Source organism: Labrus bergylta, chromosome 13 (genome assembly GCF_963930695.1).
Source record: "Labrus bergylta chromosome 13, fLabBer1.1, whole genome shotgun sequence".
Lineage (NCBI taxonomy): Eukaryota > Metazoa > Chordata > Actinopteri > Labriformes > Labridae > Labrus > Labrus bergylta.
This window is the reverse complement of record NC_089207.1, coordinates 23801409-23817343: the sequence shown is the minus strand read 5'-3', so window position 1 is coordinate 23817343 and position 15935 is coordinate 23801409. Positions and strand designations below refer to the sequence as shown.

General features: G+C 40.0%; 1 protein-coding gene across 1 annotated transcript in view; it reads left to right on the top strand.

Moving 5' to 3' along the window:
- The window catches only part of edar (ectodysplasin A receptor), a 38000-nt gene extending 23685 nt beyond the window's left edge, over positions 1–14315 (top strand). Inside the window, exons 6-12 of the mRNA XM_020635686.3 lie at positions 3271–3348; positions 3505–3630; positions 3759–3833; positions 6284–6356; positions 8865–9156; positions 9277–9340; positions 10218–14315. Coding sequence (XP_020491342.1) covers positions 3271–3348; positions 3505–3630; positions 3759–3833; positions 6284–6356; positions 8865–9156; positions 9277–9340; positions 10218–10603 — 1094 coding nt within the window. The 3' untranslated portion in view covers positions 10604–14315. The remainder of the gene's footprint in view (positions 1–3270; positions 3349–3504; positions 3631–3758; positions 3834–6283; positions 6357–8864; positions 9157–9276; positions 9341–10217) is intronic.
- The last annotated feature ends 1620 nt before the right edge of the window (positions 14316–15935 follow it).

Genomic DNA, 15935 nt, shown 5'->3' with positions numbered 1-15935 from the left:
TTAGTGAATGATATCAATAATAACCAATAATAACTTATTTAATAAAAACAGGTCTTATCTATTAACTTTAAACTGAAACATTCATGTTAATAAAATACAAACGCACTTACATCATCAGAGGAAGAATTTAGATCAAACAGTGCAAGTGGTTCAAAGTGGTAACATAAAGTACAAAGACCAACAAATATTATATATATAAGAGCATATTAAACTTGACTAGGCAGGACTCAAAAGCTGTGAAACCATCTCTGTCAACCGCTTGAATTAGCAACATATCCTTTGAGATGTAATTGGTCTCAGAGCGTTATTTCTTGCCATCTGTTGCCCTTCTTGTCATAAGGCACTATTTGTGGATGAGGAGTGTGTGTTTTTGCTTTGCCGGTACCTGAGCTGCTCGGTGGTGTTTGACCGCTGACTCCCGAAGTTTGATCACTGTCTTTAGTCTGCAGATTGTCGTCTTTTTGAGCAACATCCGTTTCTCAACGGGAAGGTCTGGGGTTTAACACCTATCTCTTGCAGCTGCAGCGTATAAATGTGTGTGAATGGGATTAGTTAATACTGATGGGCACTTTACATAGAAACCTCTGCCATCGCTGCTTGAATGGGTACTTGTGACCTGCGGTGTACATGGCAATATTACTCTTCAGTCTTTTAAAATATGAACGCATGATCTAGATAGTTAGATGTTTCTTCACAACAATGTACAAAAATCTGTTGGCAGCAGTGAGATATGGAGACTCCCACAACATCTAATGCAATTGCACATTTTTAGTGATTATCTGTGAAATGGTTAGTTTAATATACAATAGAGAGAAGGAAAAAGAATGGTCACAATACTTGTCAAGAAGAGTTATTCTTGCATGGGTGGAGAGGAGACTTATTGTCACTACTCAAGGGATCGTATTTGATCCAAAATGAGAGAATATCAACAGGTTTTGAGTATTGTTTTGGACCCATTCAGATACATACTGCTTTAGGGAGAATATTTATGATTTATGATAATTACTAAAAAAAAACCTTTGAGTGTAACTAAAGATCCAGAAAATGAAGGGTATTGTAATTGTGTCATTTTTAATGAGTGTGTTTTGAAAGATGAAAACTCCAAAAAGCAGCCCAGGCCTGCAGAGGAGAAGAGCAGGGATACTGTACAAGTTTGTGTGTGTGTGTGTGTGTGTGTGTGTGTGTGGGGGGGGGGGGGTAGGTGTGTGTGTGTGTCTATGTCTCTGTGTGTGTATGAATAAACACTGGCTTTTCAACAGCACAGTAATTGTTTCTCCCAGGCATGGAAAATAGTGATTGAATGATACTGCAAAGGAGTGCAAATCACAGAGATAAAATGATGCAACAACACAAAATAGTTGGCAAGTCCATCAACTTCTTTCATCTTTCATTCAGATAAATCAACCTTATTTAGAAATGTAATTTTCACCCGGTTATTTCACCCTGAAGTTGAATGTTTTGAAAGGAACAGTTGGATTTTGGGGTTCAAACACTTATTTATAACAACTGAGTGTCAGATGCAAAGATGACATTACTAATGCATCTGTCATTGAGGTTACAGGCTGCTGCTGCACAAGCTAAGCCATGAATACTAAAAAAAAAACCTAGCTAGATGGCTGAGAGATAAAAAAGCATTTTTGGAACCTTAAAAAATACAGTATGTCAAATTGCAATTTGGCGCTTGGATAAAGATTGTTTTACCAGGCTAGCTGCCTGATGCTAAGCTAAGCTAACAGGTTGCGTACTGTAATTGCACATTTCGTGCATCAATCTTTAATTAAAGGACCGATATGTAATATATCTACTGAGGGGGGCGGAGAAACAGCTCTCTCTAATGTTTTGAATTTGGACTGCAGTACCCATTTTAAAAGCTAGGTGTCAGAGTTACATATTACTCATTCAAACTCTCTAGCAAGATAGCAAACTCATGCATTTCCCAAAAGATCTCCATATTTATATAAATGCTCTCTAATAAAACGTTTCTATTTAGGAATGACAGTCAGTAGTTAGTCCGTCACACAATAAGAAAAAAAGAAAAAAGGAGCTGAGAGCTGGGAGTTCTTCTTGCTCAGGGTGAAGGCAGGCTGACACTCGCCAAGTAATCTGCAAATTACCCTGGCTCCTGCCTCGCTGTGTGTGTGTGTGTGTGTGTGTGTGTGTGTGTGTGTGATAATTAAAACTTCAGTGGGTATGAGGAAGAAAGATGATTAGCAAGTTAGTGCTTGTGCTTATGCTACTCTTTGGCAGGCAGAGTCTGTAGGTCAATTTCCAGTGTCACTTTTTGACTTTTATTGACTTTAACTTCCGTTTTTAAAGCGGACAACTATAAAACAAAATATCATGACCTGAAGTTACTGGAAGAACCCTTTTCCTCTTTCATCCGTTCAACAGTAACATCTGACATACTTGGCGTACTGATGTAAAAAAAAATGTTAAGAGAAATCTGTATCAGAAGTCATTCTCATCCCTGATACAATTCATACCTCAAACAAAAATGTATTTCATTATTTATTCTGTTATATCCCCGACTCTGTTACTCTGATCCTCTCAGTTTGTTTGGACCTGAGAACACAGATTGCCCTGCAGAATGATCGTTTTGCACTGGGTGTTCACGCTGCGAGACATGATTAAGAGATGAAACCGCAAGGCGCTAAACAGAATTCCAGTTCAGGCTCATATCCTCATCTAGAGAGTGTAAACACATACCCAGAGTTAATGTCTGCAGCCACAGGGCACTGATGTGTGTCTGCGTGTGTGTGTGTGTGTGTGTGTGTGTGTGTGTGTGTGTGTGTGTGTGTGATGACATGAGGCTCTGAGACCATGGGAAGCGGCAGGGCACATGCCAAAAAGGTCTACAGTATATCAACTTAGTGAAATAAAAGACTGATTAAAAGAGGTGATTTATGAGCTGCCAGGAGTTTACAGCTCCATTAGGAGAGGAGAAAGAGTTGATGAATACTCCTGACAGAGAGAAAGAGAGAGAGAGAGAAGAAACAAGGGAGGGAAGTGATGATTGGAAGAAAAGGAAGTCTTCCTGTGTCCACACTTCACAATAACATTTTGTTTACTGCGGTGGGAGCTGTGGGGAGAAAAAAAAGTTTATGACTGACTGGTGTTAGCAAAAATAATTAGTTCTATATCCTTGTTATCCCTGTGGTAGCTACAAAAGTTCAGCTCATTATGGATATTTAAGCCAACAGAAAGGACAAACTTTATTTAAAAAAAATTACAGTTAATTTGCTATGTTGACATGTTCGTGTTTGCTTACAGGCAAGTTAACACCTGGACCAAAAGAAAAACCTCCGATCGACCCTGGCAGCACAACTGTGTTCCCTCATCCACATAAAGGTAAACGTTACAAACACACCTCCACAAATACGAACTGAAGTCATCTTTCTCCTTTTGCCATCTAGTGTTGATATGTTGACTTTGTTCTTACACACACAAATCATAACACACTTAATCAATACTACCTTACATCATGGCCTCAATTTGTTTTCTCAGACTCAACTGGACAAGGTCACTTAGCAACAGCTCTCATCATTGCCATGTCAACCATTTTCATCATGGCCATCGCCATTGTCCTCATCATTATGTTTTACATCCTGAAGGCCAAACCAAGTGGCCAGGGTAAGACACACGTGCAAACACACTCACACGCACGCACGCACGCACACACACACACATACACACAGTGATGTTAAAGGTTATAAACATTATTTTTTTATGAACTTCCTCATATGTGTGTTTTTTTGCAGCATGTTGTTCTGGACAAGTTGTGAAGGCGGTGGAAGCCCAGACAAATAAACAGGAAGACAAGAAAGATGTTCCTGGTGAGACATGACACACACACACACACACACACACACACACACACACACACACACTCACTCACATACTGTATATACAGAATCATTAACGGGTCACACACTCTTTCTTTAGCAGCATTGAGTTAGATTACATTCAAACTATTATTGTGGTTGTGAGCCTTAGCCTGTTTTTTGATAATAGTCTATAAGATGTTTACATAAAATGTAACATAAACAGTATTTTGACATTATTCGGGATTTGGGCCATTTCAGTGTTAGTGCAGAGAAGCTTTGACTCAGTATTTCACAGAGAATATTTAGGTTTCCAGGACTGGTACCGGGGTTTTGATCCAAGTTCTTGATACAATAATTCAAAAAGAACAATGGGGTATATACACATAGTTTTGCATAAGCTTGAAGTATAACATCACATACTGAAATTTCAATGTTTATGAACAAAAAAATCATCAGTCACTTCCCGATCATTTCCATGTTCCCACAAACATCACTCACACATTGCCATTGTGAAAGAGAGCAAACATAGTATATAGTTAATAGTAGCTGCAGTTTAAACTCAAACAGCTCCACACTCAAAGCTGCACAATTAAAGTTACAAGACAAACTATCATTAGTCGTCTTCCATACTGTTTTTTTTTAACCACAAAATTACTGACAAAACAGAGCATACAATCTGCTTCACAGTAGGTTAAGACATCAAAGGATACCACCCAGCAGGGATTAAAGTGACGCTGTGTGTAATTTGACTCAATCCTGCTGCAAAACATTAATTCAGGTATCTGTGTCGAGCTTATGTGTTAAGCTCTATTTCACGCTGGAAAAAAATAGTGTTTCCTTCAGGATTTTATTTTAGTCAGAGTAGAGTTTCTGGAGCTGCATGAACGTATGAATTATGGGAGACTTGAACTCTGGAGTTCATGTTAAGATCTGCCCTCAAACAGCCGATACAGAGCTGATTAAATCTACATTTAATATGTAATCAAACAAAGAGAACCATTTCTTCAAGTCGGACTGAATCACATCTAAATGTTCATCTGAGTTGGCTCGATGTGTCAGTCTAGTATGTGTGTGCATGTTTGTGATTTGTAGCATATGCAAATGAAAGTATAAGTGTGTGTGTGTCAGTGTGTGTGCAGGCTGACAGACCTGCTGTATGATGAGTACATCAGGGTGGAATGTGAAGCTGCCAAAGCTAAGGCCATACGTAGCTTTGGGCGCCATTTCTCCTGACAATGATGCTCTGTTCAATTTCATTCCCAGACTGACTGACTAACCACTTACATGTGGTGTGGATGAATACACACACACACACGGGACACACCTACTGCATCAGTGGCCGCAGACGCATTATGCGGTATAAAGAGTTCGCTGACTTTATCATTTTATGGTTGAAAGGCGTGATAAAGTCATTACAGGTTGATTAGAAAATAATTGTCGGCATTGTTATTTCATATTTGGTTACCGTGGGTGTGTGTGTTTGTGTGTGTGTGTGTGTGTGTGTGTGTGTGTGTGGGAGAGAAGCCCATTGCTCGGAGCTCTACCGGAGCTAGCTGTCATTCATGTAGACACTGAGTTAATAAGGATGTGAGATGAAAGACACAGACGCTTAAAATCACAAACACTCTTTCTTTCTCTCTCCCCTTCTCCTGCACGCACGCACACGCACACTCACACTCACACACACACTGTATTTGTCCCACTTATGCATCCACTCATTACCCTGTCTGTCCATATCAGTGTCCATGATGTAAGTGTCATTTCCCAAATTGGTATATGTAATGGTTTTATACATCACTGTGCCTAAAGCTCTTCTGCTTGAGGTAAACATCAGTTTCAGAACAAATCTTGGGAATGTGTTTGCTTCCGTTACCTCCAACTCATACAGGTGTGATTCTGTCATGTGCAGTGTTAGAATATCAGAGCCCAATTAATTCGATCTCTAACTTTGGGATGATGTCTAAAAATTGACAATTTGTATTTTGTGGACACTGCTTTTTTTTTTTTTAAAGTTGATTAATACTTTTTATTCATCCCCTCGGGGAAATTCAGGAGTGTCCCATAGCTCACAAGTTAAACACTTGTATAAATAACATGTTCCTGTTCCATTGGTGTCTACATTAGAAGAGATAAAGTGGAGCTTTATCAAAGGCAATTCAATCAGATGGCGCTTACAGATTCCTAGGTTCAGAGCAGAATATTTATGCAATATGTAACACAGGCACAGAGGTGGTAACAGAGGCGTTTCAGTGTAATGTGTAAGCGTGGAGCTGGCAGGGTGGACCTGCTCTCTGTGTGTGTGTGTGTGTGTGTGTGTGTGTGTGTGCATTGCCTGAGTGGGTGTGTACGTGAAGCTCCTGCTATGTGTTTACAAGATTGTGCCTCACCCCCGGGGACACCAGGATTATGTGAAAAGTCAAAATCTATGAACTTCTTCATCTTCTCTTTTCTTCTTTTAGACAACGTGGTGAACTACTCAGAGAAGGACGAGTTCGACAAACTCAAAGCGCCTCCTCAGAAGACTGTGAAAAGGTGAGAGACTTGTCTGATGCAAAAGCAAACAAAGAAAGCAAGACTAATGAAGGAATGATGAATGAATGAATGGATTCTCAGTTGTTAATGGTTATATCCAGACATTTTCTCTACGACGTTACAGAGGAGTATTGTGTTTTCTCCTCTCAAAAATCCTGATACTTAAACCTTAAAAAAAATTGATGTCTGTGTCTGTCTAAGAATTATTTTAAACTGACGTTATATCAAAACATTTGTTTATTTCGGCATAGTTGTTTGTTACATATCAACCCTCACAATTCACTGACTGAAGGATGAGGATATTTATTGTTGAATATGTCGTATGTACCACTGTGTCCTTACATTTGAAGCTGCATTATGAGTGTGTTTGCATTTCTATGTGGCGACATGGAGACTTCATACAACAGAAAAAAAGCCTTTATATTTTTTTCAGCATCTGCCTGTAATTAAGCCACCACAGAACAAGTCACAGCAGACGTAGAAACATTATTGCCGGGTTTATTTTCTACGTCTACACGTACATATATGTGTGTGTAAGCATGCAAACAGCCAAGCAATTTGGGTTGCTTTTTTTTTTTTTTTTTTTATGAAGCGGAGAGCCATTATGTGGCTTTGGAGGAGGCAGACAAGATTTTTTTTTCTTTTTAAAGGTAGCATAAATGAGCCCTGAAGCATTAAGATATGGACAGAGGGGGTGGGAGTTGACGCTGATAGGGGTATTTATTCCAAGCTTCGCCTAAAACCACCACCAGGTGAAAGCATGTCCTGGCAGACAACAAAAGAACGACAGTTTTCTCACCGTTTTCTTTCTGCATAGGCCTACATCTAATCCCCCCCATGTGCAGACAATGCTGCTTTATAGGTGCTAGTGGCCCATGTGCAGAGAGAAGTGTGGGAACACATTATGTCATACAGTATTAGAAACTAATCTACAGTCAGCCATTGTGTTGAATTATTACAGTGCCTGCAGTGAACATGCTGGTGGTATTGATACTCTGTTTCAATATATAAAGGAGGCGTTAGTAAGAGAATAGATGTGGTACACACACACACACACACACACACACACACACACACACACACACACACACACACACACACACACACACACACACACACACACACACACACACACACACACACACACTCCTCAGCATCAATAGCTGTAAACAGTGTGGTAAAGCCGCATGCCAGAAGATGTGCTAACTCACTGCTTTAGCTGCCAGAGTGGGTGTTAGATGTCTGGGAAACAATGCCATTTTGTGTACGCATCGAGGAGAAGCACTTAGGATGGTGAAACAATGGCACTCTGTGAGCGTCTCTGTCAACAAGGTGCTTTTGGGAGAAAATCCAGAGTCGGCATTAAGAGGAAGAGGTCGGGTAATAAAGTGATATTACATGGTGTCGTGTTGTAAAGCTCTGCTATTTCAGTCAATCAGAGGAATTGCTTCGAAACATCGGCAGCCGGGGCAACAAAAACAACATTCTTCTCCAAGTCATTTTCATTTGTCAGCGTTCCAACTAGAAAGTTTGTAAAGACGGGAATCATTCTGTGTGCTTTAGACGTCACTCACTGCATGTGATTATGTAGTCCAAAGTAAAAGTGTCTATAACTAAGAAACAAAATTAGTGTGCATACATGCATTAATCTGAGTGCAAGCGTTAGAATGTAAATAAAAAAGCATAGTAGCATTGACAAAAATAGTAAAAAATAAAGAGGCTTTAGTGGGACATACAGGTTTGCCACTGTATTACAATCAACCAGCCACATTTTTGGGGCACATACCGATATTAGGGAGAGAAAAAAAAAACGATATATCAGCCGATATTTTTCTTAGATCGATCTTCAGAGATAGATATAGATTTACACATTTGATTGCCTTGTTCCTTAAAATGCTGTTATCAAACACTTGGGTGAAAAGATTTATAATGAAGACAAGATAGTCACTCAGCTGGAAAGTAACTGCACATGTACGTGCATCACTGCTTGATAGTGATAATGCTTTTTGTAATCTATAAATAGCACACTCTGCTGGTGAAAGACAACTGCTAGTGTAATGCATTGATACTTAAATGTAAAGCTATTTGACTGGTGAATAATTCTAGTAATATCGGCACATATCTGTGATAAAATTATATTAGCTGATACCAATAGTCACTTGATATGCTAATATTGGCCGATATTATTGGCTGGCCGATTTATCGGTCGGGCTCTGGTCATATGTTCAGTTTTTTGTTGGAACTTGATGTTCATTTACTGTTGAATAGTGATGCATAGTATATGATGTTTTTTTACTATGTAGCCTACCCTTATTATATTAATGGAGAGAAAAAGCCTTCATGAAGGTAGGGCTGATTGCAGGGCTGTTTAATTGTTGGCTTTATAACACTAAAATTAAAGGAAACCCCAGCCTGCCAGTAAACCTACAAGTAGTAACTGGCAGGAGACCGTACACGCTTTAAATATTTTATGTGCACATGTTAAAATGTTCAAATATGTGTGTGCAGTGAAAATGACGCATCATCTGAGAACGAGCAGCTGTTGAGTCGAAGTATTGACAGCGACGAGGAGGCATCTGAGAAGCAAGGATTAGCAGAGAGCAAGAAGCCCAACCTGTGCCTCGTCAACATGGGGAACAAGCCCGACCTGTGCCTGCTCTCTCTGGGCCTCCGGGACCGCGACCGAGCCTGCAACGGGAACCCCACCATTGCAGATAACATCCCGAGTCCAAACCACATCAGCAATGTCAACCACATCAACAGCATGAACGCAATTAACAACAACAATAAAACACCAGGGGTAAGAAGATGGAACTTCTGATGAGCTTACTTGAGATTAAAGAAAAACAACTGTTGTGAACAGATCCTCAGTCTAGTTTCACTTGGTAATAAATTGCTGTTTTGTTTTTTTACCAAACAGATGCTACAGAGTAGAAGGAAAAAGATCCTGGATCTGTACGCCAGAGCTTGCAATGCAACAGAGGGTAAGTCTCTCATACACATGGCAAAATATCCATCTTAGCAAGCCTTTGAATTCATTATTGATTGATGCTGATACCGTGAGGGTAATTTTCTTCTTTCTGGTGAAGATGAACCTTTGTATGAACTGTACTGAATGGAAAAATGACTTACCGGTACTTACATGAAAATAGCTCTGAGAAGTAAAAACTGCATCAGCTAGAGGTCATCACCTTCCCTCGTCAGTTAAGCTGTCCACTAGTAAACAAAACTCAGAGGCCCTTTGTTAAAAAATGTACATGTGCATGTATCAGGGGAAAGCCACTGGCATCGAGGCCCCACTACTGTAATCACTCACCCAGGAACATTTGATTGACATTAGATTTGGCAAATTACATTTTTTTAGATTCATCCTGTCCCTGCTGACTGGCGTCTTGCCAGTGGGGCATAAACTTTCTCTCCCTTCTGTTTTCAATCTCTGTCACAATGGGTTTAAGACATCTGTGGTTTATATTGTTTTGTTTCCCTCTCTGTTATAGTCATAATGGTGTATTCATATAATTCTACTCACTAAAATTACAAGGTGAGGTACACCTGCAAAAAATAAATAAATAGTTGGTCATACATTTTTTTTCATGACCAAATTGGTTACATCATGTCATGTCATTATGTCATGATGAAAGTCTGAGGAGCACAAAAGCCTTAGGAGACCCTTGAAAATTTGGGGCAATCTATCAAATACTTGTTACTTTTCAGGCCAGACCAAATATGGACGGACCAACATTTCCATCCTAAGCACCTTAGCACTTGTATAGCTATAAATTAAATAATTTTGGTCTGGCTGTATTTAACTCTGTTTGAAGAATATTTCTGCAGTTCTAACCCTTCCTTGTCCCTCCTCAGGCCTGAGCCCCACAGAGCTTCCTTTCGACTGTCTGGAGAAGGCCAGTCGCATGCTGAGCTCCTCGTACAGTAGTGAGGCAGCCGTGGTGAAGACATGGAGGCATCTGGCCGAGAGCTTTGGGTTAAAGCGCGACGAGATTGGTGGCATGAGTGACGGTCTGCAGCTCTTTGAGAGAGTGAGCACTGCGGGCTACAGCATCCCAGACCTCCTGACCCGCCTGGTACAGATCGAGAGGTTGGACGCCGTTGAGTCGCTCTGTTCTGACGTTCTGGGCAGCAGTGAGATGGCAGCGGCTGCCGGGCGGCAGGGCATTGGTAGTTTCCACAGCCAGTTAGCCTGTCCATCTCCATGCCCCTCTCCATCCCAGCGCTGTGCCAGTGTCTAAACATGTGCTGGAGCAGAGACTTCACAGACAATGCCTTACAGTATACATGTATGTAGTGACAGATACTGCTCTGACGAGGAGGATAGCACATGTACAGTATAGACCTTACCCCAGTCACATGAAGAATTTCAGTGGACCTCCCTATGCACAATCCTTTTTTCCTCTTATGGGTTTCCTCTGTCAAGAAGCTAGTAAACTGGAACACTTTGTGGGCCTTAATATTCTGCCTTTCTAAAGTGCTTAAGCCAAAAATGAAAGACCAAAGATTCAAATGACACTCTAGTTTACCAGGTCAGATATTTTATCTTAGCAAGAACAAAATACTTAATTTTTTTGTTTTAATTTCACAAGTGAGCTGATACATTTTTGCCAAAGTAGCTAGAACTGCGCGCTGGACGCCAACCAAGAACACATGTAACTTTGATTTACATACATTTGGATACAAAATTGAGTAGGTTGTGCAGCTGAGAAACAAATGCAATGCTGTGCTGATGGAAATGTTTTTTGTACAACTCCTCTGCAGCGGTGCAGATATAGTGCCTTTCTTGTTTGGCACACAGGTTCACCAGTCATTAGGAAGAATGTGGATGTGCATGCGTTCTTAATTGTAGTCAGGATCAAGACCCTCTGGCTAATGCCACAGCCTACTGACTGTAACTAGAAGTTTTTTTTCCATAATAGAGAGAGAAAACTTTCTTTTAAAGAAGATTCCTCATTGCACCTCGGACTGTGATGACACATCACATCACAGAGGAACAACAGCAAATACGAGATCCCTATGCAATATGCCCAGCTCTAAACTCTAGGGACAATTCCTGTGTTCTGTACTGAACTGTAACCCTGACAGCTAAATTAATTCACCTGTAATCAACATAACAGAAGAGTATTTTCACTTTGAAAGAATCCTATAAAGCTGAGCTATTTAAGCTGGTGTGTGTTCAGTGTTAATCCGACATGATGCTTGACTACATCACTGCTCTGCTGCACACGTTATGCCTGAACACACATGTAAAGCTGCTTTCCACAACCTGACACACAAGCCTACATGCTCTCTCACACTGCGAGAACTTCCTCAGCAGCGACCCAGTCTGTGACCCCAACACCCTTATAATTCGTCCTCTCGCCACATTTTCCCCTTTTTACCCCAATGCTGCGGTCTAGTGCTGCCGCCAGACCTAATTATTTGGCGTGTGGCTGCCTGGGCCCCTAATGGGCTGCAGTGTTGTGGTTTACAAACCGGGTGCAAAGTGCCTGTGATTTCCAGCACCCAATTAAGCATTTAGGGCCACTTAACCACCGAAAGCCCAGTGGAAAAGCTTTTAAAACCCCCGTATTAAAAAGAGAGATGCCACAGAGGAGGCATGACTAACTGCCCCTGAGGGTGGCTGCGACCTGAACAGTGCAGGAATGCAGCCGGTCGTGGTGGAAGCAGCGCTACGGTCGTCCTATAACGTCTGACCTTACTCAGCTTTTGTGGTCGGCTAAGTCATGCTCAGACAGGATTTAAGCTCCCCTCTCCCCTTTGGGACCGTTAAGGCAAATGAGAACAGTATGCAGCTGTGTGAGTTGCAGTCCTCTGTAAAGCAGCTAAAAAGAAAGTGTTAAAGTTACAGAGACCAAGGGGGACTCAAAGAAAGCATCAAGTTAAACATTATAAATAGCATCACATTAATGCTCATTTTAGAGATTTAGTGATTATCTTTCCAGATAAGATGCTGTACTGTAGGTCAGCATCCCACTTTTATCCTGCAGTTAAGCTTCAAAACTCAGCAGTAAGCTCTACATGCCAACTTAAATAAGCAACGCCAAGACTGCCTTTGATCTCATGTCTCGGTAATAAGACTCATCTTTATCTGATGCCTGATGATGTGAGCATTATGTCCCATGGCAGCTATGCACAAAATCAAACACAACGCCTGCTGCCAAGTTCTTTGTCTAAGTCTTTTTTTTTTCTTCCATCTTTTAAAAGAGCAAACTTTGGGGCTGGACTCCAATGCTTTAACTTAATTAATGTGCATGTTCATCAATCATGTAATTGTCCTTTTCTTTCTTTGAATATCTCTTCATAAAAAGGCTCACATTTTTAAATGTAACACATTAGAGCAGGGTTGTCTTCACAGCCAACACATTTCCCTACAGTAAACTTATTACCGTGACCTGTGTGGTGGAAAACCTTCAAAGACAGTTCTAAACAGGTTTAACTCTTTTTTTAAATGATGTTTTATGCTGTTGGACTTTTTGTAAATAATCAAATTGATGGAACTGCTTTGAAATGAAATGGACCTAAGCCCTGTTATTAGACAGGCAAAGTCTTGTCTGACATATATTATGCTGATAGGATGAAATACAGAAGCCAAACATGAATTACTTACCTCAATAGCACACACAGACGAGTAGAACATGTAGAAACACACTCAAACTCTTCAAAAGTATAACTGTATATATAACTTATTATTGTACATAATGTATACATTAATAAAGATGTAAAGAAAAAAAAAGGGCTTGAAATGGATTCTATATTTGAGTGAATGTTTAACATCTTTCTTATGACAGTTGGTCTGTCATAAGAATTGGATGATAAAATGACCTTTGCTTTAGATACCAGTGACTGGATTGGACTTTTAGGCCCAATAGCAGGTTAGGGGACTTAAAGAAGTATCAATTTAATCAATGACATTTTTTTTACTAAAGGAAGAATGTGTGACTTTTTGATCCGGTAGATGTCGCCCTTGAGCACCAGCACCAAACCAACACAAAATGTTTGCCGACACCACGGCCAAACTATACTCCGCTCTTCTTCCAGCGAAACACCTCCAACCCCCTCCATCAAGTTAGCACAGAGGAGTTTAGCGCAAGCAGCGGACAAAATCGACCTTGGCTTCCGCTGCAATAACCTATGGCCTGCATTGTGTTAGCACACTTTAGTTAGCTTGTAGCTTCACATTGCATATAAATTGACACAGAACGACTGTGATCTAAAAGTGCTCATGTGACATTCAAATAAGCTGTTCTCTAGTCCTTGACTATGACGGCTTTAAGGAGTCTCGTCCATGTTAACATGATGTAAACACAGCTCCGAGAACAACACAGCTGGCAAGACTTGAGCTTCTCACTTATTGTAGACAGTCATGACTCTGGGAGACATATACACAGGATATACTTGATTTCTGTAATATTTATGTGTTACATGTTGCATATTCTTCCTTTAATGATACGCTTAAAGACTTGCTATGATTCAGTCATTATTTGGATGAATGGATAAGTTAATAACATTGTTCGAAGCTTTATCTAAAGGCAACTGGACTTGGTTGAAGATCTTGGTCCAGTTGCCTTTGGATCAAGCTTTGAATAACCATCACCTGGATGACTGAGAACCTACACAGACAACAAGACTGTTGTCTAGAGAAGGGCCGGGAGGAAACATTGATACAGCAATATCTCATCGTTCTGATTTGTGTACGGTTTAATTTTCAAAAAGGAGCTTGAAACAGAGTCCTCTGCCAAATTTGCATCACAATTTGATGATTCCTCACAGTGGTGCTTATGATATGAGGATGGAGGAGGTTGTTTTTTTCTTTTTTAATGTATTGTACAGCACTTTGGTCAGCTGTAGCTGTTTTTAAATGTGCTTTATAAATAAATATGACTTGACTTGACTTGATAAGAGGATAAACTGACACCAAACTGCAGTGAATAAATACATTCATCAATCAATTTAGGGGCATTTTATTTTCTTCACTTAATCTGATCATTATGTGGGTGTCTAGCTATTTATCAATTATAACATTGCTCTATCATAATACTATCTTTATCGTGGGCCATGTGTGCATATTGTAACATATCTTGAGTTAGTATATGATTCCAACACCTAGTCTTCAGTCAAAGTGGCAAATCTTTGAAGCTTTACTTAACCAAACTTTTATTTGAGCTAAATGCTACAGTATGACTGCTTAAACCCTCTATGCTAATCTATGCTGATATTTTGCATGTATATAAAGGTTAATACTAATCTTGTTAACCCCGTGCACATGCTGACATTTAATGATACACAAAAACACAAGTCAAAGCAGGATAAAGAGAATATAGAGTTTTGAGAATTCACAGACCCCCTGTCTGTGAATTCTCAAAACTTGAATATCTGGGCCAAACTTTGTGGCAACACGTCCAGCAGTCGAGGATTCATTCAAAGCCACAGCTGTCAAACTGAAGTTGTGCAGGGTGTACAAAAACAAGCAGTCATCATGCCCTGGGAGTTCAAAATATCTGCAAACACATGTGGACAATGTGTTTGACTGACACACTGAAAAGTGCCACATCACAAATATCAATAAAAATGTATCTTAAAAACGCTGATAAATTAAGGCATATTCAAACCCCAAAACAAGGAACCCCAAAACAAACGGTAAGAGCAATTTCATATCAGGTATTCATATCCAAATGTTTTAAATTCCCATTTGTGTGCATTTTTCTTCATAAATATAAAGTATATCTCTCCATGGTAGAGCAAATCTAAAAAAAAAGTCCAATTTAAATGAATATGTATCGTGGGATGTTAATAGTGTTGGGGATAAATGTAGTAAATGATCCCATGTGGTGCTCCATCTCAGTATGTTGTTTGTCATGTCTGTTAATGGCTTTGAGACGCTAAAGTGAAAATCACTTATCACAACATTTTCAAGTTCATTCGAAGCTTGCACAGTTAATTATACATCATTAAATGTGACACATTAACAAGACAGTTTCTCAAACCAGACGTGATTTCATTGGAAAAAGACTGTAGGACAAGAAGTGCACAGCTCCATTCAGGCAGTTACATCTTACCCCGCTGGCTTGCTACTGCAAGTTGAGGAAGAGTTCAGGAGGGCAAAACCACTTTTTCCTTCCAAATTAAAGATAACAACATAATGACTTATATTTAATTATTTTCCGTAAACGTCTTGCTTTTAGGTTTCCACAAAAATAATTTTTAATTATATACTTTATAATTAGGATATTTTTAAGGGATGCAAATGGACTTGCATAAACACAAAACTGGAGGAATCTTTTCTTTGAATAACCCTCCACGTAATCCCTCTGCTCTCTTATCTTTTTCCCCCTCTGAACTCAAGACTCTCTCTTTACCAACAAGACATCAGCCGCCACATTGTCAGCTGTGACCTGTAATTCTGTCATCATGCTTTCACTGTGTTGGTGTGTATTTGTGCCAAAATTCCCAAGGCCTTAGCTAGACCATTTGGTGTATATGTGCTGGCTGGGGATCTAAGTCCAGGTTCACAGAAGGTCTACCTGGCACTGGAAAAGCCAGTGATGCTGCTCAGGGGCATCGGGCCAG